Below are 27,042 nucleotides of genomic sequence, written 5' to 3' on the forward strand. Positions count from 1 at the left end.
GGGTGTCAGACTTCCCACAGCATCAACGAAGTACACACTTGTAGAAAGGTTTTACTTTATTTGAAGCTATAGGTGCATGGACAAAATCACTGTTCAGAATGAAGGGTGAGCAAAGGGCATGGCATGTTATAGTACATTCAAACTACTGAGGCCCAATTGCGGGGGTTCCCCCGCGCGCCATCGGGCCTGGGAGCAAACGCTTCTAGGCAGCATATGTTATCTCTTTCTCACGGTGCTTTGTGAGCGCCTCCAGCAACTAACAAGCAGCGGCAACCACCTGTGGCCTTGAGAGATATGGACGTTTCGGCAGGCTAAGCAATTATGCGCATCAACAGTTCTACATATGAAAGTGAAAGCAAACAAGTGCACACAGAAAGAATTAAACAAAACATTGGCAGCTTGCTGACAGGGGGTCGCTCTCCAGGCCTTCCCTCTGTAGCCATGCATGCACAGAGGTTTTGGCTGTAGGCATGGGCGTGGCCAAGTCAGAAGCCAGCCGGAACTCCGTTGCTGTGACTTCCTGCCCAAAAATAGCCCTACTGGTAATGTTTAAAACTGCAGGGAGATATGCTGGAAATAAACCTGTATGATATCAAATTGACCACGAGAGGGAGCAAAACATATGTGGGGCAGGAAAGCCCAGAAGAAACAGGAATTTACCAAGGAGTAAAAACAGAATACGGATTATGAAAGGAGTTCTGTGCCTCCCAGATGCACACGCTGAATTCTGATTGTGACCATGCTGGGGGGTGGAGAGGGGGCTTCAGCTCCCTCCCCCAGCCACACTACTATTTCTTCCATCACAAAAATTATGTGTAACCATGTAAGTTAAAAAATTCCCCCAAGAGATCAAACGGTGGCTCCCTGGGTTCAGGTGTGTTAATTCCAAACATAGTTCAAACCCTCATTATGTGGATTTGCATCCAAGCAAAAACAAAACCCCGACTTATTAGTGACTTTGTACTTTTTAAGCTATTATTGTCGCAGCTGTTTGAATGTGCTGTCTTTATTGATCTGCATGTTGAGCATTTTTAATGGAAAACCAAAGAAGAAAAGAAAAAAAAGAAAAGATCAAAATACAAAAACAAAATAAACGAAATTAATTAGGTGGTGTGTTTGAACCACACACTTGTGAAAGCAGTTTGCAAACTGAACATTTAGTGTGTTGTATCCAATGAGATCTGGGTGCAGGGCAGACCTCACAGAGATTGCTCTTTCCCACCTCTAGCATCACTTCCCACCTCACCCCCCCCCATTTTGTTAGTGAAGGCCAGCGGACCCTCAAGATGGGGGTAAAGTCAAGGTCTACTGTGGGACGGGAGAACTGGCAAAAACAGTCATTTTAAGATGGAAGTGCCCTTCTATAACCGACAGGCAACATCGAAGATGTTAATAATGCAATCCTAAATTTACACCATCCAAACTCATCTCTGTCCAGGATCACATTTAAACTCTAGGGAAGCTAATTCGCAGGGATTAATTTTAGTAACAGATAAAATGCAATATTCTTCTACAGGACTACTGATTTTGTTTAATGAGTCTACATGAAGGCCACAAAGGGAATACAATTAATATCTGTAGGCTGCACGCTCCTAATCTCACAAAGGTAATAGTCAAAGAGCAAACCGAAGTCAAAATGCTGTGCAAATTATGAATGACACTTTTTGTAAAACTTGACAAAACAAGACAATTTAAGGGGGGGGTGCTATGAGTTTTTGAATGGATGAAGAAGAAGAAGAGAAGAAGAGATTGGATTTATACCCCGCCCTTCACTTGGAGTCTCAGAGCGGCTTACAAACTCCTTTCCCTTCCCCTCCCCACAACAGACACCCTGTGGGGTGGGTGGGGCTGAGAGAACTCTGACACAAACTGCTCTTTCAGGAACAGCTGTGCCAGAGCTTGTGACTGACCCAAGGTCACATCAGCAGGTGCAAGTGGAGAAGTGGGGAATCAAACCCCGTTCTCCCAGATTAGAGTCCGCACACTTAACCACTGCACCAAACTGGCTCTCCACCAAACTTGATGAGTTACTGGGGAAAAAAATCTGGATTTTGTATGGCTTGTTTCTCAAATCAATGAGTGGACTGGTACTTCATATGGTTCAGGCTATGAAGCAAAGCATCTCTGCACCTGGTTAGGGCCTGACTGAATGCCAGCCTGTGAATCCAGTCCAGGTTGTTGTTCTGAATTCGACGTGTGAAGAAATGGATGCAGTCAAAGTGGCTTGCTGATAAATCACAATGGGGAAATTCAATAGGTGCTTCTTTATTTGCATGTCTGCTACATGACCCCAAGCTCTAAGCAAGACTAACAATATGCTATTTATTCTACGTTATCCCGTGCTCCCCCCAAAAAGTAGCACTTCCAGAAGATGGCCACTGGCTTGGCGACTCTAAGATGCCTTGTCCTGAATCAGACCCTCGGTCCATCAAGGTCAGTGTTGCCTACTCAGACTGGCAGCGGCTCCCCAGGGTCTCAGGCAGAGGTCTTTCATATCACCTACTGCCTGGTCCTTTGAACTGGCGATACCAGGGATTGAACCTGGGACCTTCTGCATGCCAAGCAGTTGTTCTGCCAGTGAGTCAAAGTCACGTATACTTTCCCACCTGAATTAGATGTGATTTTAAAGTTCTTGACTTAGAATACATGCTTCTTGTGAGTTAACTTGTTAATTTTCCCAGAAAGAACACTCTTTTTTTGTTTCGATAGGAGGAGTCTTGTTCTTCACACTTAGACCTTCTTTCCCCAACTGCCTCAGTTCTGAATTATTTAAGCACAGGGCTACTGTTTGCTGTACGTCTGTCTGTTAAAACATTCTAGATGCAAAACTTAGCATTGGCCAGGGGTCATTTCCTGCAGGAGCACACAAGAGCGGAGCTCTGGCAGTAAAGAGCCCAGGGGGTGGGCACATGCAACAAGCCCCACCCCCTGCTCCCAGCAGCCCTCAGTCAGAGCAAGAAGCAACCAGGTAAGTTGCAGAGCCCTTCCTGGTCCAAAACAGTCCAGTGGCACATTTAAGACCAAATTTTATTCAGGTACAAGCTCTCCCTCCTCTGCGAGGACAGATCTGCACGCCCCCCCCCCAATAGCTAGCAATCCAAAACAGTCCAGAGGAGCCTGAGTGGTGGGTGTTACCTTCTGACACACTTCCGGTGATGTCAGGGGGTGTGGCATATGCAATAAGTTATGCTAATGATTTATGCTAATGAGCTCCTGCACCTCTTTTTCTATGAAATGACGCCTGGCATTGGCTGTACCTTGAAGTGTTGCCAAAAACCACTTGCCCTGCTATGGCCTTGATGACTTCCAGCTTTTTCACCATTATTTTACAATCCACAATGATAGATGGAGAAGTTAGGAACAATGTGCGATAAAGGCATCCTTTAGTAGATAAATCAATTCCTACTTTATTCATTTTCAAACACTTCTGTCCTGTTTCATTTCCCTAATAATACAATAATTAAAACATCTTGAACAACACAAAGCACAGCCACAAAAAGCGAACCGCTAAAAACATTACAAGTTAATCGATCGATAGCCAGTATGGATCCATGAAGACCAACCTGAAGAGTTTCAATACAACCAGAAAAGGGCAACAAAACTAATGGAGGGCACAGAATAAAAATCAATTCTTTAAAACAGGAAAGTAGGTTTTTGTTAAAGAAAGACCACACAACGCCCCTTACAAACATGCTAACATTTGCACCTGATGCCTCAAGCTCAACCAAGACAGAAAATTCTACAGTCAAGGTGCTACCACTGAAAAGACCCTGCTCCTCATGTTCATGCACCTAAAATCTCATGTGCCAAGTATACTCAACAGTTTTCTTAATGCCACTGTAGAATGAAGGATTTTGTAAGAAATAGTTTTCAGTTCTCCTACCACACTCAAAGCAACTTTTTGTTCTGACTCGAGGCCGCCCAGCATTATTTAAAAAATGAAAACCAGGCAGAGACACAGGTCACAGTTCTATAATTACGGCGACTGGACTTTTAAGAAAAGAAATGTCTTCCTTGCACTCACCTGAAAAGATGTCTATTTGATTCTTCTTCCCGCCAGTGACATTGATGTGGACGCTGACTTTGCCCTCGATCAGGTCAATCTCCACGCTGCCCAGCCCTTCGGCAAAGTTGCTGAACAGTAAACGTCCATTAGGATTCCAAGTCCGGAATTGAAAGCTGATTGAAAACACATCCTGATTCAGGCGACCAGGAACTTCCAGATAACTGGTGGCGTTGAAAAAGACAGGCACGGTATGCGGCTCCACACAGGAAAAGCTTAAATTTCCCTGTTTAAAAACAAATGGGGGGGAAATCCTTGTAGCTTGTAACTGGCAAATATTTCTGGAGAATGGTGAATATTTTGGTATTACTCTTAACAGAAGTTCCTACTAGGGATAAGCAGGTTTCCACTGTAGCAGTTTGGGCAAAAGGTGTTAAGGTCATTGCCAAGTAAGATTTGGGTAAATGGAAGAGTGAAAGGAGCCCTGGGAAAATCCAGGTGGGGCCTGGGGATCCCCTGGAATCACGGCTGATCCCCAGGCTACAGAGATCAGTTCCCATGGAGAAAACAGCTAGTGTGGAGGGTGGACTTTGTCACATGACATCCCTGCTTAGCTTCCTCTACACCCCAAATCTGACCCTTCCTTCCTAGCCTCCATCCCCAAATCTCCAGGAATTTCCCAATTTAAAGTGGTGAACTATAGGGTAGCCACCCCCCCCGGTGGGGCCAGGGGACCCCCAATTTCAGGGCCTCCACTGGCCAGCTGGCCGACAGAGGAAGCCCCAGCCCTGAACAGCAGCATCCCGTGGGGATGTCGCCAACCCAATGCCGTCACCGGTAGTGATGACATCATGCTGGGGCCTTCATGTACGACGCTCCAATATTTGGGGGAACTCTATCGTCACCACAGAGGTTTTGCCCTGAATGCTAGAGTGTCGCCGTGTGACGGACCTAGCATGATGACGTCACTACTGACGACATCGTCACTTTGTGCACATGGAGCAGAAGAATCCTGACAAGGAGCCGGAAGCCCCCTACCACAGGTAAGAAGAGACCTGGCAACCCTAATAGGGACTATGGAATGAGGGGAATGAGGTAGGGATCCCAAGTCCCCCCGGCGGGCGGGGAACCCCCCACCCCAGAGGCCCCTTTCCCGGCGCCGCAAGATCGGGCCCCGGGGGGAACTCCACCCCGACGTGCGCGTCACCCAGAAGTGACGCAGGCATGCCGGGCATGCTGGGGGCGAGGCCACAGCCATACAAGGGAAAACTCTATGGTTTTCCCTTGTATGGCCGTGGCCCCGCCCCCAGTGTGCCTGGTGTCCTCCCGTCACTTCCAGGCTACGTGTGTGCATTACTACTCTTGAAGGAAATCCCTTGTTGGCTCTGTAATAACAGAACCCAAGGTCTTCACAATGTGAGAGAGTCAACAAGGAATGTTTCCTTCAAGACTTGATAAGATTGGGATTGCTACACGCTCAGATAAAGCAAATATTGTGAAACGAATTGTTTTCAGTGTGCAGTATTCGTTAGCGTGTGAGCCATAATAGAATAACATTTTCTACAGAATTCCTACAGTAAACGTTTTTTGCAACTTATCTTTATTGACTCTTCGTTATTTTTGTCACGGATGTTTGTTTTTGGTATTCCACTTCCTCCCGTGAGCTCCCATTTTTGGCTCCCACCTGGAGGCTGGTAGCCCTACTTAAGTGCAGCTACCCCTCTGGAACTCTAACCCACTATCCAATGCTGTCTCTCTTCCCCCTTGGTCTGTGTCCCATTCCTGCCTCTCACCAGAAACCTAGCAATACTCCTAAGGGTCTAGCGATGCCAGCCTGCAGGTGGGACCTGGGGATCCTCTGGAATTACAGCTCATTTCTAGACGACAGAGATCAGAGATCAGTTCCCCTGGAGAAAACGGACACTCTGGAAGGTGGACTCTACAGCATTGTACCCCACCAAGGTCCAGGGGTCGTTTCGTAGAAAAAGAGCTAGGGGGACTCATTAGCATAACTCATTAGCATATGCCACACCCCCTGACATCACCGGAAGTATGTCATAAGGCAACACCCCCTGACATCACCGGAAGTGTGTCATAAGGCCACACACCCCGCCCCCAACGGTCCCGGCAGCCGCTGCCGGCCTTGCAGCTCCACTGCCGAGCCCCATGAAGGGCCCGGCGGTGGACCTGCAAGGCCAGCGGGAGTGCAAGGAAGACCCGCGAAGGCCCTCCCTGGCCCCAGGCAGGCAGGGGTGGGGAGAGGCAAGGAGGAAGCAACTTACCCTCCCTCTTCTCCTGCCTCCTCCTGGCTGAATGAGGGCCGGAAGCAGGGCGGCTGGAAGCAGGGGGCGGGGCTTCGTCATGTGCCCCGCCCCCATACCGCACCCGGGAGAACTGCGATCCCCCGCGTTCCCCCCCGAAATGACCTCTGACAAGGTCCCTGTTCTTCCCAGGTTGCATTGTCCAGTCTCCAAGAGTTGCCCAACCTGGATCTGCCGTTCACGGCAAGAGGGGACCTGGCAACCCTGTAAACTGACAAATCCTGGGTCTCAAGAGACTTTGGGGGATGTAGGCCCATAACCTCATGGCTACAGGTGAGTCGAGGAGCTTTCTGACGCTTGTGACTTCTTCCCTCCCCACATGTACAGCTGGACGGAAGGACCTTTTGGCTTAAAGGACCCAATCCTCGCCTAGCCTTAACATGAATTACACTTGGGTGTATTATTTATTTCAGGATGCCAGAAATGTACAAGAACCAGACGTTATTCCGCACTACCATTCTGTGTGTTCACAATAATCTCAGAAATCAGGTTCGCGGCCAGGTGTAATGCGGTATTTCTTCTAGATTTCTAAAATAATGCACATCACTGTAGCCTCTTTTTTAATGCTAAACCAATCCCATGGGGCAATGAGAGAGAGGGGGAGAGAGGGAGAGAGGAAGAAATGAAAATCTATGTTGATTTAATTAGAACAAAATTGATCTTGTTTTCCTAGAGGTAAGGCAACAGGAGTAACTCAGCCTGAAAACAAAGGGGAAAGCGATTTTTACAGCCTTCCTTTGCACTGAAAATCAAGCAAACCCTCAAATTATCCCAGCTCCCAATAGCTGCTGGCTGCATCATTCATGCATTGCCAACACTGTGCCTAGAAGGCCTGCTGCAGTCTTAAATAATAAGGAAATAAAATGCCGCCGGCCTCGAGGCGGAACCGGAGGCCACGTCTGTTCTCCTGCCTCTCCACCCGGTGGCAAATGTAGGCTCCACAGCACAAGGCTCCTTGACCTTTTAAAAGGGACCCAGATGCCGCCAGCTGCTGCTTGGTGTCGTGATACCTGCTTGATGGGGCTCAGGGCCGACCACGCCGAGGTTGCCTGGCAACTCTGCTCAGCCACCTCTTGGCCAGCTCTGAGGCATCAGGCGGGAGCGGCAGTGGTGTTAATTAACTCTGTGGAAAGTAGAGGAGAGCCTGTAGGCGTGAACAAGAGACACACCAAGGGGATGAAATCCGAGACTGGGAGAGTTTGAGATCAAAGCCCAGGATGAATAAAAGGAAATACTTCTTTACACAGCTGAGTGACGAATATGCGGAATTCACTGCCAGAGGATGGCTACAGGGATAAAAAGGTAAAGGTTCCCTTGCTCGAAAGCCAGTCGAGTCCGACTCTAGGGTTGCGGTGCTCATCTCCGTTTCAAAGCCGAAGAGCCAGCGCTGTCCGAAGACGTTTCCGTGGTCATGTGGCCGGCATGGCTAAACACCAAGGCGCATGGAACGCTGTTATCTTCCCACCGAAGTGGTACATATTTATCTACTTGAAATTTCTTGCTTTTGAACTGCTAGGTTGGCAGGAGCTGGAACTAGAGACGGGAGCTCACTCCATCATGTGGCACCCGGGTCTCGAACTGCTGAACTACTGACCTTCCACAGCCTGCAGTTCAGCGTCTTAACCACTTGAGCCACCGCAGCTCCTTGGCTACAGGGATAGACAGCTTTAAAAGGGGATTCGATATATTGGAGGATAGGTTTGTCATTGGGTACTAGCCATGGTGACAGACGGGAAAGTCCACATCTGGAAGCAGTAAGCCTCTGAATCCCAGAGCCAGGAAGGAGGCAACATCAGGCCTCTCTGCCCTGTTGTTGGCCCTCCAGAGAAGAGGAGATTGGATTTCTACCCCGCCCTTCACTACCCAAAGGAGTCTCAGAGGGGCTTACAAACTCCTTTCCCTCCCCCTTCCCACAACAGACACCCTGTGAGGTAAGCGGGGCTGAGAGAGCTCTTTCCAGAACTGTCCTTGAGAGAACAGCTCTGACAGAACTATGGCTCGCTCAAGGTCATCCAGCAGGTGCAAGTGGAGGAGTGGGGAATCAAACCCGGTTCTCCTAGATTAGAGTCCATGCACTCAACCACTACACCAAACTGGTTGGTAACTGTGTGAGACAGGATGTTGGACTAGATGGACCATTGGTCTGATCCAGCAGGGCTCTTCTTACATTCTTATCAGGGGAAGGCCTTGGCCTCTATGCCCTGTTGTTGGCCCTCTAGAGGAACTGGTTGGCCACTATGTGTGACAAGATGCCGGACTAGATGGACCACTGGTCTGATCCAGCAGGGCTCTTCTTATGTCCTTAAGCTGGTGAAAGAATGGAGGGAACTGCACTGTGGCAGATGGGGAAAAAAGGAAAAAGACATTGAAGAGGGACAGAAGAGCCAAAGAAAAGTACAGAATTAAGGGGGTTCGTATCATGAGAGAGAGGAGAGTTGAAAGGCATCACACTGGCAGAACATCAGCTAATGTGGGTTACACCTGTGTGATTAAGTAACCTCTAGGGCTGCCAGCTCCCGGTTGGGAAACTCCTGAAGATTCGGGGATGGAGCTTGGGGAAGGGGGATATAATGCCCTAGAGTTCACCCTCCAAAGCACCCATTTTCTCCAGGGGAACTAATGTGTGTCGTCTGGAGAACGGTTGCAATTCTGAGGGAACCTCCAGGAAACACATGGACTTTGGCAACCCTAATAACTGTCTAAGTCACAGGGTAGATGTTATTACCCAGCAAGTACAACAACAGACACGCAGCCAGGTAACAAGTAAAACTGACCCCCAAACAGGCAAATACAAGATGGGTGTGGGATTTTGCACATCGTTTTATACCCCTCTTTGACAATGGCCTCATTCCTAGTCTGGATTCTGTGTTTAGGCACAAATGGGATCGCAATATCGGACACTTTTAAGAACATAATGCATTTAGTGTGTGTTTCCCCTTTCCCCTAAAACTGTTAAAACCCTACAGGTGCTGAAAGCAATTGCATTTTCCACTGATGGTCTATGAGGCGTAAGGGCATTCATTTGGGCTGCAGGGAAATTCCCTGCAAGATAGGAAAAAAATGTTGATAGGGTCCAAGAAAGCCCATATGGAAAGCTCTTTCCACACACACGACCCCAAAACAATGCACTCACCACATGAGAAGGCTCCAGCTTCTTTCTCCTGGCCATGTCTGTGATATTATTGGTATTGTAGATGATGCTTTCCATGCAGCCCTTGAAATTCTTTCTGCTGCTGGAACTTGGCTTTCCAGAAAAAGGCATGCCACCAAATGTTATCTTTGAAAAGAAAATGTGATTTATTTGACAGTGATGTGAACATTGTCCCATTGGATTTTATAAACTTTTTTTTAAAAAAACCCACAGTGCTACAACCTCGTGCAGAAATTGCTTTTATAATTATTGGTCATACGTATTTACTTCAAATGCTTTCCTGGATGAAGGTCTGAAGTCTATGAATATATGTAGCTCGATGTAGAGATCAACTGCTAGTACAGATGCTTTGTGCATAGTGTTGCCAGGCAACTGGGGGGATAGACTGGGGGCGCTGTCAGCGACACCATGGCATCATGTCCCGGGGAAACCTGGAAGTGAAATAACACCTCTCTAGGAATCACTGGAAGCTGTGTGGTTAAAATCATAGAGTTTCTGGTGATTCCTAGAGTGGACTGACATCACATCACTTCCAAGGTTTGTCTATAAATGACATCACACCACCAGGGACAGCGCTATGCTGAAGTCTCATTCTAGTGCCCTGGTTTACCATGTTTCTTTTTGAACACGTTGAAATATTTAAAAATAGCATCTCCCCACTTGCGGTTTGATAAGCTACAATCCAGAACTCAGTTGCATCAGGCTACCATAATACGTATTTGTTTTAAAATATTCTGCCTATAAGGGACAAAATACACATGAGCACACAGTCACAAATAAGCTGACATTGCCTTAGTGTCATGATTTTTCTCCATTGGAAAGTACCCCTTGGAGAGCAGTGAATTGCAACAGAGTGTGGGTACTTAACCTCCTTGCCATATGATTTTTCATCGGAAACTCCAACCACACCAGGCTGCTCCCTCCCTGCTGTGCTTCTGGACTGATATTTGCCACTAAAGCACTTATCAAGTGACTGGTGACATGGTGACATGTAGTTTACCCCCCCTAAGAAGAAGCAGTCCTGAAATCTTACTGATAATCTCTACCCTAGCAAGGAGAACATGGATTAATTTCCATTAAGTCTGTGCTCATGGAGGTTGCTGAGGATCAGATTGCTTTATGTTTTCCCTTCTCTGGATGGATGAGTGTAAGGAAGACTGTTACTCAGTGGCAGAATACCTGGACCATTGCTGTCACCATATGAGACTCTACAACTGTTTTGAAGGGCTTCAAAAAAGGGAAGCCTTGGTATGGAGATCCAAAACATGGTGCAGTCAATCCAAATGGTCAGGAAGGCTACCTTTATACTGATACCCAGGGATCGTCATAGGGATACTGTTTTGGCAGCATCTCCATGATGCATATAAAGGGTGTTCTGGCAATCTTTTCCTTGACCTCTGTGCATGCCAGACTTCTCAATGACACCGAATAATCAGCTCTGAATAAACCTGGATAGGCAGGGGATTTGCCAGTTATCTGGATACCACTGACTGAGTTGGTTACTCTGACATTTCAAAGAGGACCGGGAAACCAGATTTCGTAGAGTGCTAAGAGGAAAATGAGAAACAGCTTCTTTTAACTATAGGTCCATAAACATTGACATCAAGAACTTTTGAATTATGGATTGTTAGCGCACATCAACTGAGCGCTTTTGTAGTATTTCAGCGAACATGGTCAGATGACACTGGTTTGTTTCGGTCAACTGCATGGAACAGCATACCTCATAGTCTAGGTCCAGGTAATCAAATTCCCCATTGATCCGAAAATGCTGCATGTGTCTATCAAGTGTAAGGTTGATGTTTCTCCCATGACGTTCTATCACTACGGAATGCCAGTGGTGGTCATCTAAGAGGCTGCCGGTTGTCACAGATGTGTGGCCATAAATGGAGCCATATTGGTTGCTGCCTGATGAAAAGGAAGGATTATTAATTATTAATTATTATTATTTGTTGCAAGCATATACACATGAATTTCCTAGCAACTACACAATAAGATATTTTCACTTAATTTGCAAATATTACATCTTTTCTAAGCGATAACTTTTATTTATTTAGATCATAACCCCTGTCTGGTTCTATCGCAACTAAGGATGACACAAAATATAATGTCTGAGTCGGCTCTCAGAAGTGGTGTTAAAAAAAAAAATCAGTGTACTTTGCTAGCATTTATACCAAAAATAAAAAGATAAGACCAGGGCACTATGGAAAGTGCTACTTGTGGAGGGGCTTTCATGGACAGAAATGGTGGTGAGATAATGGATGCAGTAACAGGCAAATGAGACATTTGGAAGAAATCTTACGGAGGTAAACTTGTTATCTTAAAAGAAGAATTTTTAAAAATTCTTTTAATCCATATGGTGAGGATAAATTGCCATTTTCACCAGATTTACATAATTCTGTAACACAGTTTTAAATGACCATGACAACTGCCTTTTTTTACCATACCAAAGGTCTGTCTGGTCCACCATTCTACTAGTGGCTAGCCAGATGCCCCTGGAAACTCACGAGCACAGTGTAGTCCTGATGGTCATTCTGTGAATTGTTCACAGCACCTGGTATTTGCGGGACGGCTTCCGAATATGGAGTTTCCATTTGGGCACCATTGGACATTGATAAGCTTACGGAGTCATTCTGTTAAGATCTAGGAGCTGGAATCTGGTAACTAATCCAACTGTGAAAGAGTAGCTAGACTCAGCAGTAAATCACCCCTGAGCCACGTTGCAAAGTAACCTTCTGCATTTTTCATGCTTTAACTGAAACTTGATCTAAGCATTGTGCTAAAGCATTTTTAGTATCCAATTTCTCTTCCTTGGAGACCCTTCCTAACCCAGTTCCTGACCCGAGAGTATATAGTCTCACCTCAACTAAGTACATAGGTAGGGAATGTCATTTATCATACTGATAACTACCTGACTAAATTTAGAAATGTAAGGAAAAGCGAATGGTTAGAATTTCAATGACATTTGTCAGGAACAGTTTTATGGTGGCATTTTAATCTGCATGATGCAAAGTGGTTGATTTGATCTTTAGCCCACAAGAACAGGGGAAACAACATGATAACACCAATGTGGTGCAGTAGATAGTGCCAACACCAGAAAGTCTTGAGTTGAAATCCCTCCTCAATCATGAATCCCACTGGGTTGTCTCAGGTCAGTCAGCATATGTCCACCATACGTAATTGTTGTGAAGATAAAATGATTGTGAAGATGCAGTCAATAAATAAAAGAGAAATCTTTACCCTTGACAAGGGGAACAATTATTATTCACAAGACTGCAAGCAAGATATAGTTAAACAAAAGAGTTATCTGTAACTAAGGTAATTTCTTCATATACCTTCATATTGGAGCCAGTATGACCCCTTGAGATCACACAAAGTCCAATATCAGGAATACGGCTTTAGCTGTAGTCATTTTTTTAAAAAAAACTTTTTCAGTCACATAAATAATAACTGTTCACTTACAGAAATTAATTATTTCTGCCAGTACTTCCTTTGGGTTTGAATGTGAGCGACTAGGAGGGGAGACAGAATTCCAGTCACTTGAGGTGACAGTCAGAGGGCCCTCGGAGCAGTTTGCCTTCATATTTTTGGATTGGGTCTGGGGGAGGAGAGGGGCCCCGAGGGAACTCTTTGCCTGAGGAAGGGGTGGATCTCAGAAGTCCGGACCGTAGGTTCATACCTGACCTGGAGTGAAGGAGGCCGTTCTTTCTACCATGCACCTGAACAAGTACGAAAAGCAGATGCTATGTGACAAGTATGACTACCAGGTTTGTGTGATCTGCTTTTTTTAAAAAAAAGTTTGCTAGTGCAGAATGCCGCAGCCAGGCTGTTGATGGGTCTTCCCAGGTGGGAGCACATCCAGCCTGCGTTGAGGACACTGCACTGACTGCCAATAGCATACCAAATCCGCTTCAAGGTGCTGGTTCTTACCTTTAAAGCCCTATATGGCCGGGGTCTGACATGCCTACAGGACCACCTTTCCCCATATATACCCCAGAGAGCACTACAGTCTGTGTCTCAAAATCGGTTGACCCACCCTGGCCTGAGGGAGGCCAGGCTGGCTACTACCAGGGCCGGGGCCTTTTCAGCGGTGGCCCCTACCTGGTGGAAATGCTCCCGGAGGAGATCAGGGCCCTGCGGGATCTCTCACATTTCTGCAGGGCCTGCAAGATGGAGCTCTTCCGCCAGGCATTTAATTAGGGGCCGCCGTTGTCATAGTGCCCTGGCTCATGGTTTTAACATCGAGCCGATGCCACAAGAAATTACGAGCAGAAGAACATCTGAGAACGTCTGGGAAGCGGAAATCCATTTTGAAAATGAGCCATCTAAGTTAATATTTTAATTGCTGCCATACAAAAAAATATGCTTGTATTTGTTTTATCTGTTGTGTTTTAAATAATTGTATGATTTTAACTGTATTTATGCTTGTATGGAAGCTGCCCTGAGACTGCTTTGCGGGGAGAGTGGGGTATACATTTGATAAATAATAATCATTAGGGCTATTTTGGGGCAGGAACGCACAGGAACGGAGTTCCAGCTGGCTCCCAAGTTGGCCACGCCCAGCAGGAACACATTAGCATAATAGGCCACACCCAACAGCAGCAACTCATTAGGATTGGCTACAATTAGGGGTGTGTGGCCTAACAAGCAAAAAGCCCTGGGTTTTGACAACAAACAAGGTAAAGAGAATAAGAAGCAAAAGGTGGGTGTGGCTGGATGACCACACTTCTGGAAAAATGGGTGTGTGGCCTAATATGTGAATGAGCGGTGCTGTCAGGGGTGTGGCCTAATATGCTAATGAGTTCCTGCTGTTGGGTGTGGCCTATTATGCTAATGAGTTCCTGCGTTGGTACAATTAATTATTACAAAGAAAGTACGAACTTATTTAAAATGATCATGGTAGCCAACATGGTGGGTCCATGTCAGATGTATGTTTGGGACCGGAAGAGGGGTGGAGTGGGGTTGTCCACTTATTCCTTCATCACGTGCCATAACTGCTGCAGGCGGCATCGAACCCGAGTTCCAATACATGTTCTAGCTCGGTCTAGAAACCGAACTATATCCATCTAAATCTATAAGAGATCACTTTGTGTATCCAGAAACCGATTCCAGCTCTTTCCTCCAGAGAGAGGAAGAGAAAACAGAAGGAAAAGGATACCAACTCAGAGTCGCGTCTACCATTGTATATAGGCAGATCAAAATGAGACACACACCTAAATTTAAACTAAGGACCAACTTGGCTTTTTTCAGTTCCAGAGTGATGTAGTCTCCTTGCTGGCCTTCTCCATGGAAGATTACACCTTCGCTTTCAGAGGTTTTAAATTTCAAAGCGATGACATCTTTCAGCGTTTTCAAGGTTTTTTTCTTGTGTCCAAATCTGTACGGTAACACAACATGGCCATCAAAATTGATAACATCAGCCCCTAAAGGGGGGGAAAAAAATAAAACAGTTGCTGAGCAGTTATGCTTTGCTGGGTCCATCTTAAACAAAAGCCATACGAATTCACATATTAGGACTATGCAACAAATGAAATATGTTAAGAAAAAATTATCCTGGCTATAATATATTGAAAAGATATAAAATGCAACGCTGTCTCGGTATATTATTGTTGCTTGTTCTACCCATATATTTGAGTCCGTGCATTGGATTCAACCAGTTCTCTTTGGCTACCAAGATGGGCAGTGCTAAGAATCATGCTTGTACACAAGCCATGTGGAATGGGGCTGTAATAAGGAGGGGGACTGGGGTGAGAGAGAGTGGAATAGCTGTCTAGAGCCAACTCATTGCTTAACACTTGGGTATTTCCCCCAGTGAATTAATAAAATGAACACAACAGTACAAATTTTGAGTCCAGTGCAGTGTTCCCTCTAAGCTGAGTTAGTGTGAGCTAGCCCACAGTTTTTAGCCTCCAGCTCACACATTTTTGTCTTGGCTCAGGAATAGGGTTGCCAAGTTTAAATTCCTCCGGAGCGGGGGACTCCTGTCCGGCGTCTGGCGCAAACGCAAAGCACGCACGCGCCGCACGCACGTCACCCGAAAGTGACGTGAGGATGCCGGGCACGCTGGGGGCAGGGCCACGACCATCACTTGATCGCACTCCAGTCACCGCCCAGGAGTCCCCCGCTGTGGCTGAGAAACGACTTGGCAACCCTAGCTGTAAAAGTTAAAAAGGATTCCCCCCCCGGGGGGACTTGGCAAGCCTACTCAGGAAGGACGGCTCCAGGGCAAACTGATTTCTGCAGCAGCCAAATAGCTCGTCCACGACTTTAATGCCAGGAGCTCACAAAGTAGAATTTCTGCTCACAAGACTCCACAGCTTAGAGGGAACACTGGATTCTAAATTTGTTCTACTGCTTCAGTCCAACACAACTGACCACCTGGATCTACAGTAGTACATACTCTGCAGTTCATCCCCATACCCAGCTTCAACCTACAGTTCTGCCAGTGTCCTCAGTTCCTGGGTTCCAAACCTATATACTGCTTGGAAGACATAATCCAGCAATTGGTCCTCACCATCGACCATCAGATCCCTACACTATACATTAGAAGGGCCCAGAAGACAGAAACCAGATAGCATTCTGCATTCCGCGAATCATTCGTGTAAAGATCCCTTCCATCTTTAGACCTAATTTAAACTTGACAGCTGTCACACAGAGACACCCCCCTCCCCAAAAAGGCCCTATTTGTTTAGGTGACCCACGTTTAAATTCCTCTTGGGTGGCTTTTTGCCCTAGTAGCAGCAGAGCTTGCCCACTCGCTTCATTTCATTAATATAAAATCCAAGGTATGTGAACAGAACATCAAAAATAAGAAGCAGCAGTAGTGTAGATTTGATAGCATGAGAGGTTCCCTGTTATGCAAATGGGGGCATGGTTTGGCAGAAGATTGCACAGTGGCCAGAATGCTCTTTGTGTGAAGTTGGGTTTGCTCCAGATTTCGAACAAAGACGACTGCAGAAAGACAGGAGCATCATTAGCTATTTGATACCTCAAAATGGAGCATTCATGTCTGGAAGCAAGGCATCTCAAATTACAAAACGCTGCTCTGTTTGAGAGCTTCCCAGGAGCCCGCGACTGCTGACTATTAGAGGTAGAATACTAGACTAGATAGGTACGTATTCTAGCCAGTAACATATTTCTTATAATTAGGCAGACACTTGCTGAATTTACTCATCCTGAACTTCGGTTTTCTACATTATAGTTTAGTAAATGATTATAATTACTGCTGCGTACATGATGGATTTTTTTTTAAGCTTGCTGCTAAAGACGCCTCCAAATGATTCCCAAAGCTAGCAGATATTTTAGTACGCCATAATTTATCTGTAGATAGGCTGCCATTATATTAAATATTCCAAGTGTTTTAAAATTCTTCTTTCAAAGCCACCTTAATGTTTTAAGAGTACATTTGAAATGCTGAAATGCAGAAATCAAAACAAGACTGTAAGGCAGAGCTGTACTGTTTGGTGTAGTGGTTAAGTTTGGCATAGTGGTTGAGTGCGTGGACTCTAATCTGGGAGAACCGGGTTTGCTTCCCCCCTCCTCCGCTTGCACCTGGCTGGATGACCTTGGGCAAGCCATAGTTCTGATAAGAGCTGTTCTTGAAAAAGAGCAGTTTCTGTCAAGAGCTCTCTCAGCCCCACCTACCTCACAGGGTGTCTGTTGTGGGGAGGGAAAGGGAAAGGAGTCTGTAAGCCGCTCTGAGACTCCTTTGGGCAGTGAAGGGCGGGGTAGAAATCCAATCTCCTCCTCTTCCTCTTCCTCTTCTTCTTCTTCTTCTTATCTCCCAAATGTGTCTGGGCATAAGGGCTGGGGCTATCTAACAAGTTAGACATTTGAACCCAGGATGGCGTTGCCAGGTCCCTACCGGCTCCTAGTGGGGGGCTCCAGCCTGCTCGTTTGCAGGGCTCTTTTTGTAGCAGGTACTCATTTGCATATTAGGCGACACACCCCTCATGTAGCCAATCCTCCGAGAGCTTACAGTAGCCTCTGTAAGAAGAGCTCTGTAAGCTCTTGGAGGATTGGCTACATTAGGGGCGTGTTGCCTAATATGCAAAGGAGCTCTTGCTACAAAAAGAGCCCACGCCACAATGACATCACCCTGAAGGGATGTCATTACGTTGCCGCTGCTGGGGGTGCTGCTCTAATTTTTGGGCAAAACTCTACGGGGTTTTTTTGCCCTAAAAACCATAGAGTATGCCCAAAAACTAGAGTGGCACCCCCCGATGTCAGCAACGCAATGATGTCACTTCCGGGTAACATCATTGTGACAGGGATGCTGCGCGGAGATGTCCCTGTTCGGGGGTGGGGCTTCGCCCACCAGCCAGGTGGCTGGTGGTGGATTGAAGCCCTGAAAATTGGGGGAACCCCCAACCAGACCAGGGATTTGGCAACCCTAATCCAGGACTTCTGACTCACACTCTTAGCTGCGAAGCCACACCATTTCACAGGGTTTGAATAACTCTGGGGCAGCAGGAGTGGACTGGGGGGGGGGGCAAATAACACCTGGTCGGGGCTGCTAAGCCCCTGGTCAAGGCAAGGGATCCCCAGCCCCCCACCCACATTGCCCACTGCCATGGCAGCAGGGGAAAAATGGAACAAAAATGCGACAGCAGCTGTTGTGTAGTCACTTACCAGAAGGAACACAGGGTAGTTCTAGGAATTGCCAGAAACTCTATGCTTAAACCATAGAGTCTCTACCAATTCCTAGGGCTACCTATGTCACTTCTGTATTTTTTTTTTAAAAGCCAGAAGTGATGTGATACTGCCTCCGACATTGGAAACACGATTTCAGTTAAAACATGATATCCAACCCCACCCCTCCAATATCCTTGCCCATAGCCATTCTTCCATTCTGCCTAGCAACCCTACCTTACAGCAGGTGTGGCTGAGCCACCCCTGTAGGGCTACAAGAAACTAGAAGTTGTTTTGAACTGACAGCAACATGCCAGTTTCTCAGGTAAGTGGTGTCAACACTTCCCACAAAGTGATAACAATGCAAGAGAAGGCAATTTGGTAAGCTGACATCAATTACTGAGGGGTCTCAGCCAAGATGTTGACAAGATGCTGGGTCTTGTCTCTGCATGTTTCTGGCTACCCTCAGGGCAGTGGCCCACCAGGAAATTTCCTTGTAAGTTAAATGGCCAGTATGCCCTAAGGCTAGTGAGTAATGTCCCCACCCCAGTCAGTCTTCCTGAGACTTTATGTAAGCACATAAATTAAACACATCTGACTGCAAAATATATCCATCTACAATATTTGGCGGAGGTAATACCATCCAAGGATGCACCGAAGTTTACTGCATGCGACCTGCTTTACAGCAAAAAACCTTGCCATCATAAATCCCTTGGAAGACGCAGTCCTCGCCTTGAAAGGGCAGCCAGCACTATCAATCCACATCTTATGAATTATACATTCAAGGGTAGGAATTAGTTCATAAATAAATGCAGAGCTGGAATTAGCCACTTGTAACATACCTAAAAGCTGCCGAATCTAAACTGGGCACAGGGGACTTTTTTGCAATCTGTCTTGCAAAACATCCATCGTCCCCACATTCATTAAAAAACCCCAAGGAAGACAATAGGCCAAATGGAAAAACGGTCACCGTCTTGGAGATATACAAAGCCTCTTTTGTAAAATCCCATCTCTCTTCTTCCTAAACTTACAATATCCTGGAGAAGCAACCAATTTCCTTTTAAAATCGAGTGATATCCACAACATTCCAGAGAATGCCCAGTTTTCTTGCTGTTTGGCAAAACCAATATGGAATCTAATGCTAGAAGACCCTACAAGAAAATGTAAACCTTTTTGTGTTCTGCATTTCTAGTGGAAAGAGCTTAGCTCCCTTCCCACCACACACACAGACACTACCGTGCAAGCTTTCCCGCCCCATGCTACCCCATAACAACAGCTTGTGGGTTGGATCCAGCCAGCTTTATCACTCAGTCTCACTAATTGTTCAGGACCTGTGCATGTGCTTGTCCCATAGTTCCCAGTACTGCCTGTTATTGTGGTCAGAGATCACTACCACAGTCTTTCTGGAGGGTCAAAGAGAACCCCCTTCCTTTTTCACCAGGAGAAAGCTGGCTGGATCCAACCCAATCCATATGGATACGGCAACCACACAGGCAGGGACAGTTACATTTGCATTTCCCATACCATCAGGATACCAGGTAGATATAAACGACCCACACAACTGGTTCTGCCCATGTAGTTGTAACAGTCACACCGACTCCTTGGCACTGCAAGATGGGAAACAGCTCAAATTTCTGCATGCAGACTTATTTCTCTCCGGTGAAGATGTTCCTGATTTGCTACCGAGATTTTGTCCAAAAAGAAATTCAAAATGAATGTGTGGGTTCTTCCTTAAAATGAACCATCTGACGTATTTCAAAGGAAGTCTGAAGTTTCCATAATACTAGCCTTACCTAAGACATTCCAAAGATCCCTAGGTTCTATTTGAATGTCCGTGGTATACGGAGGCTAGACAGAAATGGATCAAACCACTTCTGGCAGCCTGTGACAAGGTCTCTTCTCTAATATGGCATTGCCTGCCCCCTCTGGCTTGAATTCTTCCTTTCTTCCTCCTATTCCTATTTGGGATTGATTGATACTGCCTAAGACCTGTGGGTCAGAGAAAAGAAGAGAAGAGAAGATGAGAAGAGAAGAGAAGAGGAGGAGGAGGAGAGGAGAGGAGAGAAGAGAAGAAGGAGGAGGAGAGGAGAGAAGAGAAGAGGAGGAGGAAGAGAGGAGAGGAGGAGGAGGAAGAGAGGAGTGGAGAGGAGGAGGAGGAAAAGAGGAGAGGAGAGGAGAGAAGGAGAAGAGGGACAGAGAGAGAGAGAGAGATTCCTAGGTTGTCACCATGTTCAACCTAAAGTGGAATTCATTTGGGAGTTTCTCCTCAACCACAACATGGGAGAAATTTCAAGAGAAGTCAAAACAGCTTCAGTAAGATTAGTGAAATTACACAAAGGGATGGGATGCCCATGGCCTTAGAATTAAATTTTCTGGGTGCCTTGAACTGACACAGTCGTTATTGAAGAATGTCTAATGCACTTTTAATGTTGGTATTATAGAGAGTTTCTCTGTTCTCTCTAAGGACAACCAGGCTTACATATTTGTAGAGGTCATAATGTTGAGCATGTCATAAAATGTGCTCTCTAGACTGAACTCCCCTGCATGCATGCTGTCTCAGCCAGCTTCCTCATTATTGCACCCCCCACAGCTGGTGCATTACCATTCCCTTTGAGTCCTGCAGCACTCATATTTTAGCATCCGGGGGCTGATCTAAAGTCAATTGAAGTCAATCGGAATCCATCTACAGGCTCCGGCACTCTTTGAATTAAGCCCTAAAGGGAGGTATCCGAAAGCATATTGGAAAAGAATGCTTAACCTTCTAAGCAAATGCATTCGGCACATTGGTCCTTGTAGCATTTAGTTGAAAAGGCAACAGCAAGCACCCCCAACCGTTAAGAGAGCCCGTTTCGAATACATGTAGTAACTGCAAGCTACCCAACAGCTAGTCTTTTTCACCTATAAATTGTTTAAAAAATCAATTGAATCACCATCTAGGGTGAATTAGAAAAAGAAGTCTCTCAAAACTCAATACAGGTGGAACGCCGAGAATATTACAAACGTACACGTTACATGACAATATGCTTAATGCCATATCCTAGTGTGATTCCTGGGGATTAGTTCACACCATTTGGTAGTCCTCACATGCAGTCCTTGTAATGTGCATCGCTGCGGAAATACCTTTCAAGATGCCTTTCTGCATAAATTGCATCAGCCCTATTCATGTTTCTGGCACTGAGACTTTGGTTCATACATATGGCAGTGCTGCATGAGTACTGTCGGGTGGGGTTCTGTTACTGTGAAATGGAACCATCAGTTCCTATGGTTGCCATTCCCCCAGTGGGGCCATAGAGTTTCCCCCCATATGCTAGAGCATCCCCTGCACGATGTACCCCACACGATGATGCCACTTCTGGGTGATGTTATTGTGTCTGGGATGTAACCCGGTGTCATCCCTGTTTGGGGGTGGGGCTTCCCCCACCGGCCAGCTGGCCAGTGGTCGATTTGAGCCCCCAAAAGCGTGGGAACCCCCGCTGGGAACTGGAGGCTGGCAACCCTACACTGTCTTCTTCCAATGCATGAAGACATTTTTGTTTCCTCTGCTGTTCCATCAATGATACATCCTTCCTGCCTTATGTTTTAATCACTGTGTTTCATAATACCTATTTTAGCTTTGATTTTAATTGTCTTTATGACATATGTTTATAATATTCTGTTTTCAATTGTTAGCCGCCCTGGTGGCCCTGACTGTGCAAAAAGGTGGGATATTTAAAATAAATAAATAAGTAGACCATATTCATGTTACAAGCTTACCATCAGTCACACAAAAATATATCTTTTTGCGATGGTCGCAGCTGCTGCCAAAGCATTTTTTAAAAATTTTGAACAGCCAATCAGATCTCTCATAGCCAATCAAAAGCTCTCTTATAGCCAATCAAAAGCCCTGTTGGGCAAAACCCCACGGACCCCGCCCCACCAACATTCTCAAAACACTTGGTGTGCACCAGGAATAGGCTTGCCAAGTCCCCCCGGGGGGCGGGGAAAACCCCGCCCCAGAGGCCCGTTCCCCCCCACCGCCGGCGGATCGGGCCCCTGGGGGAACTCCACCCTGACGTGCACATCACCAGGAAGTGACACAACCACACTGGGCATGCTGGGGGTAGTCGTGGCCCCGCCCCCAGCGTGCCCAGCGTCATCACGTCACTCCCTGGTGACATGAATGCAGTGCACACATGCTCCGGGATCGACCCGGGAGTCCCCCGCTCCGGAACAAGGTGAGACTTGGCAACCCTAACCAGGAAACATGTCAGCAGGCACCATCTTTGGGACCCCCAGTTTAGGGCATCAGCAGATATCTTAATCTAGTCGTGGCTGAATTTGCTTTTTCTTAGAAACAGTGGCCATTTGGGTCTTGCTACTTGTATTTGTGGCTTACGTACAGATATGTCCTTATTTGCCATTTGGTCTGCACTGAAGCAGCAAATTATATAATCTCGTTCTCAAACAAAGTAAAGTCAAGAACATAATTTATTTTCCACAAGCGAGCTCGAGCTCACATCTTCATTTTGTTTTTGAAAGAAAACAAAAAAAAAAATCCAGCTCAATAGATAATGAATAAACATGCAGCCAATGAGCAAAATAGATGTTAGGCTTTATTAAACTGAACTTGCCAAGCTTGTTCATAACATAATGGAAAGAAAACACAGCGAGAGAAAGAACTCTACTGTCTTACCGAATTTTAATTCTCAGTGTTCTTGCAGTGAAGAAATGAGGCACACAATGTAGACTGGAAGATCTATCAAAATGTTAATATGGGTAATGACTGGATGATAATCACAACTATCTACTATATTCACAGAATTTCAGTACTCTTGTGAGTTTTCCCCACTTTTGGGGGGGGGGGTAAGCAATGCTCCCTCTAAGCTGTGGACTCTTGTGAGTGAAAATTCTACTTTGTGAGCTACTGGCATTAAAGTTGTGAGCAAGCGGTTTGGCTACTGCATCAATTAGTTTGCTCTGGAGCCATCCTTCCTGAGCGGAGACAAAAATGTGTGAGCTGGAGGCTAAAAAACTGTGAGCTAGCTCACGCTAACTCAGCTTAGAGGGAGCACTGGGGATAAGCCTCCTTGGTGGGGTATGGGAACAGACATGGGAAGTGATTGGTGGACAGCATGAACAAAACTTGAAGGATTGTGGATTTAGTGACAGATAGAGGGACCTAAACAAGAAAAATAGACCTCCCAGTACTGAGACAAAGAACAAGCAACAAACTGGAGGAAAGTAGTAGAAAACCCACTAAAACAATTGGATACAGTCCGGTATATATTTAGATACTTTATCAAAATTTACAAAATGTATGTGCAAGGCATATTAGCCATGACAATACAATATCTCAGTGCTATATAATAGAACACTACAAATTGCAATATTGCTGGCCAGAACAAACATTAGAATATTGCTAGTCCATTAGGTAAAGGTAAAGGTTCCCTTGCTCGAAAGCCAGTCGAGTCCGACTCTAGGGTTGCGGTGCTTATCTCTGTTTCAAAGCCGAAGAGCCAGCACTGTCCAAAGACGTTTCCGTGGTCATGTGGTCGACATGACTAAACACCAAGGCGCACGGAACGCTGTTACCTTCCCACCGAAGTGGTACCTATTTATCTACTTGCAATTTCTTGCTTTCGAACTGCTAATCCATTACAGGTACGTTTTTTACAAGTTCAACTTGAAACTTGTAACGATTGTTCTGGCTAGCAACATTGCAATTTGTAGTGTTCTATTATATAGCACTGAGATATTGTATTGTTATGGCTAATATGCCTTGCATATAAATTTCGTAAATTTTGATATAGTATCTAAATATATAAGTGACTGCATTTGCGTACATATCCAAGTGTTCTAGTGGGTTTTCTACTACTTTCCCCCAGATAGAGGGACCTAGCAGAATTGTACAGTTCACAATCAGCATAATGGGCGCAATAGCAAACAAAACAAAACACCACTACCACTACCATCATCATCATGACCACCATATTGTTTTTCCAGACCACATTAGAGACCTTTCAGAATTCAGGTTTGCGACTCAACCAATGGAAGGTAGACAACCTTATTATTATTTTTGGGGAACCCAGCCTCTCTCTAATTATGCACCAAGAGAAAGTAGTGGAACTCCCCTATATATTTTTTGTTTTCAGTAAGATGTGGAGAGATTTTTGTCCCCCCTTAAAAAGTACTGGATGCATCCCTTTCACATTATAATGAATTCTAATAATGCAGACTCTCCCACTGAGAACTGTTGCTGCGGTATTTGAAAACCCCGTTGCTTTCTTCAGTATCCTCAAGAAGCTTCAATATTTCTATCATCTTTTGCCAAATGAGGAATCTCCAAAATCATCTCAATAGCCCACTTTGGATGAAATTTGGTGGCAACTTCAAAAATAATTAATACTTCCCCCCAAAACTATGCATTTTTTGGAATTGTTTACTTCTCTTTTAAAAAGGGACTTTTCCTGAGGCATGTTGTCATGAAAAGTTAAACATTACACTTTAATTTTCATTTATTTTTTTGAAATCAAAAGAAGCTGAAAGTTCTCCAATGGGTCTGTTGTGGAAAATCTATTCTGATTTAATATCTTTTATGTGCAAGTCATCATTGAAATTACTTTAAAAAACCACCATTTTTGTGAAGAAGAGTGTCAGAAGCCCTCAGAGACTGCATAATGTTTTTTTTAAAATAATAATAATATGTTGTACAGAAGAATCACACAGAACTAATTAGGTAAGAAAATATTGAGAGAAGATTTTTCAAAGGTCAGAATCAAGCGGTGGGGACGTCGTGCAGGACAAAAGCATTACAGAAACCAGAGGGGTCGTCGTCGTGCAGGACGAAAGCATTAGAGAAACCAGGGAAAAAGAGTGCCAGAACTCCCATTTGTTTCTCACACAAGGTGCTAACAACAGGCTTAGCCTTTGGGGTAGGGCGGGATATAAACCCAAAGATAAATAAATATATAAAATATGCCTTAGATTGAAGTGGTATGAAGCAGTAGAATTCTGAGATGGCAGGAAGGGCTGAACTGGGGTTGCCAGGTCCTCCGTAGGCACCAGTGGAGGAGGTGGCACGTTAGGGTTGTTGGATCCAGGTTGGGAAAGTCCTCAAGGTTTAGGGATGGCGCCTGGGGAGGACAAGGACCTCAGTGGGGTACAATCCCATAGAAAAGGAAGTACTTCCTCACCCAAAGAGTGATTAACACATGGAATTCACTGCCACAGGAGGTGGTGGCGGCTACAAGCATGGACGGCTTCAAGAGGGAATTAGATATGCAGGTGGGAAGGCCAGTTTTATGTGCTGTTCCATGGAAATAACTGTTGGCAAGTTATTATTGTTATTATTCTTTAAAGATAGCCCCTCAGGGAGACAAGTACTTAACCCTGCCTGTTTAGGTTAATCAACATAGGGCCTTAAGTTCTTTGGAAATAATAACTTATCCAGTGAGGGATTGGACATGAAAGCCTCCAAAAAAGTCTAGGTGGACTAAGGGCCCGGAATCTGCTTTCTGCCCCAGCTGGAGTCACCTTGGCTCTAGGTAAAACTCGGGTAGTGGGGGCCTTAGTACTTCTGGAGCCTCGGGCCCCGGATGGGGCCCCGGAATCACTGCCACTCCCCACAATAGGGCCCCTCACACCAGCCGTATCTGCCAGGGCCACCCCCAACAGGGCCAAGTAACTTGCCATGTGCAAGGTGGACAGGAGCCACTAGCCCCACCAGAAGCAGGCTGCCGGAGTCTTAGATGGGTGCAAGCAGCGGACACATCGGAGCAGGCTATGCTAGCCCCAAATGAGGTGGGCATGAGTGGCCACCACCATGCCAGCTGCCTGAACCCTACCTGGGGCAGGGATAGTGACCCAGGACTCTTTTTGTAGCAGGAACTCCTTTGCATATTGGGCTACACACCCCTAATGTGGCCAATCTTCCAAGAGCTGACAGAGCTCTTCTTACAGGGGCTACTGTAAGATCTTGGAGGATTGGCTACATTAGGGGTGTGTCGTTTAATATGCAAATGAGTACCTGCTACAAAAAGAGCCCTGCAAGGCCCCAAGCCTCAGACATGACCGGTGTGGACAGCTTGTCTCCACAGCTGTTCGAGCCCCACACAAGGGGGGCGGGCTGCCACTAAACCAGTTGCCCAAGCCCCACAAGAAACAGACAAAAGCAGCTGTTGCTGAGAGCAAGCCGCTAGAGCCCAGAATGGGGAAGGTATGAGCAGTGATAGTGGCAGCCCTCTCTTCTCCCACCCAATCAGGAGGGTGGTCATGGGAGCACCCCCCCCCATGCATGGCCAAGGGCAGCTGCCCTGGTTGTTCATTGGCCAAGACTGCTCTTGGTACGACTGGCCTCACTTCTCCCATGGCGGCTCTGCATGAAATGGCAGACTCCGCACCTTGCATGAAATGACTCTCTTGGCCTCACCTGGGCTGCCCTGCTCTAGACAAGCCTGTCCTCACCTCATGCAGGTTTGGTCCACACGGAGTAAACTAGCAAATAACAGCCCTCCCCAAGACAAATTCACCCATCGCTTGTACCATCAGCCAATCCTCCTTCCACTGGTGGAGCACGGGGAGAGGAGGTGCTGGAGGGGGCTAGGCCCCCTCTCTGGTCCTTGTCACCTTCTGGTTATGCCCTTCAGACTACAGGAATCCGTTCCTGAAGGAAATCACAAATCCAGACTGTGGTCCACACAGCATCATATCCTTACCCCCTCCCCCAACTCTGTCCTTTCCAGACACTACCCCTGAATGTCCAGGAATTTCCAAAACCCTAAGCATATTCCATGCTGTGCTATATAGTGGTTAAGTGCGCGGACCCTAATCTGGGAGAACTGGGTTTGATTCCCCACTCCTCCACTTGCACCTGGCTGGATAACCTTGGGCAAGCCATAGTTCTGATAAGAGCTGTTCTCGAAAAAGAGCAGTTTCTGTCAAGAGCTCTCTCAGCCCCACCT

At 46.1% G+C, this 27,042-nt stretch overlaps 1 protein-coding gene across 1 annotated transcript in view; it reads right to left on the reverse strand.

The window, feature by feature from the left end:
* Positions 1–15,996, reverse strand: part of CNTNAP2 (contactin associated protein-like 2) — a 928,799-nt gene extending 912,803 nt beyond the window's left edge. The window contains exons 1-5 of the mRNA XM_015422149.1: positions 15,987–15,996; positions 14,686–14,895; positions 11,196–11,380; positions 9,458–9,601; positions 4,025–4,289 (exon numbers count right to left, since the gene is read on the reverse strand). Coding sequence (XP_015277635.1) covers positions 4,025–4,289; positions 9,458–9,601; positions 11,196–11,380; positions 14,686–14,895; positions 15,987–15,996 — 814 coding nt within the window. The remainder of the gene's footprint in view (positions 1–4,024; positions 4,290–9,457; positions 9,602–11,195; positions 11,381–14,685; positions 14,896–15,986) is intronic.
* Positions 15,997–27,042: the final 11,046 nt, after the last annotated feature.

Source organism: Gekko japonicus, unplaced genomic scaffold (genome assembly GCF_001447785.1).
Source record: "Gekko japonicus isolate JY-2015 unplaced genomic scaffold, Gekko_japonicus_V1.1 scaffold330, whole genome shotgun sequence".
Taxonomy (NCBI): domain Eukaryota; kingdom Metazoa; phylum Chordata; class Lepidosauria; order Squamata; family Gekkonidae; genus Gekko; species Gekko japonicus.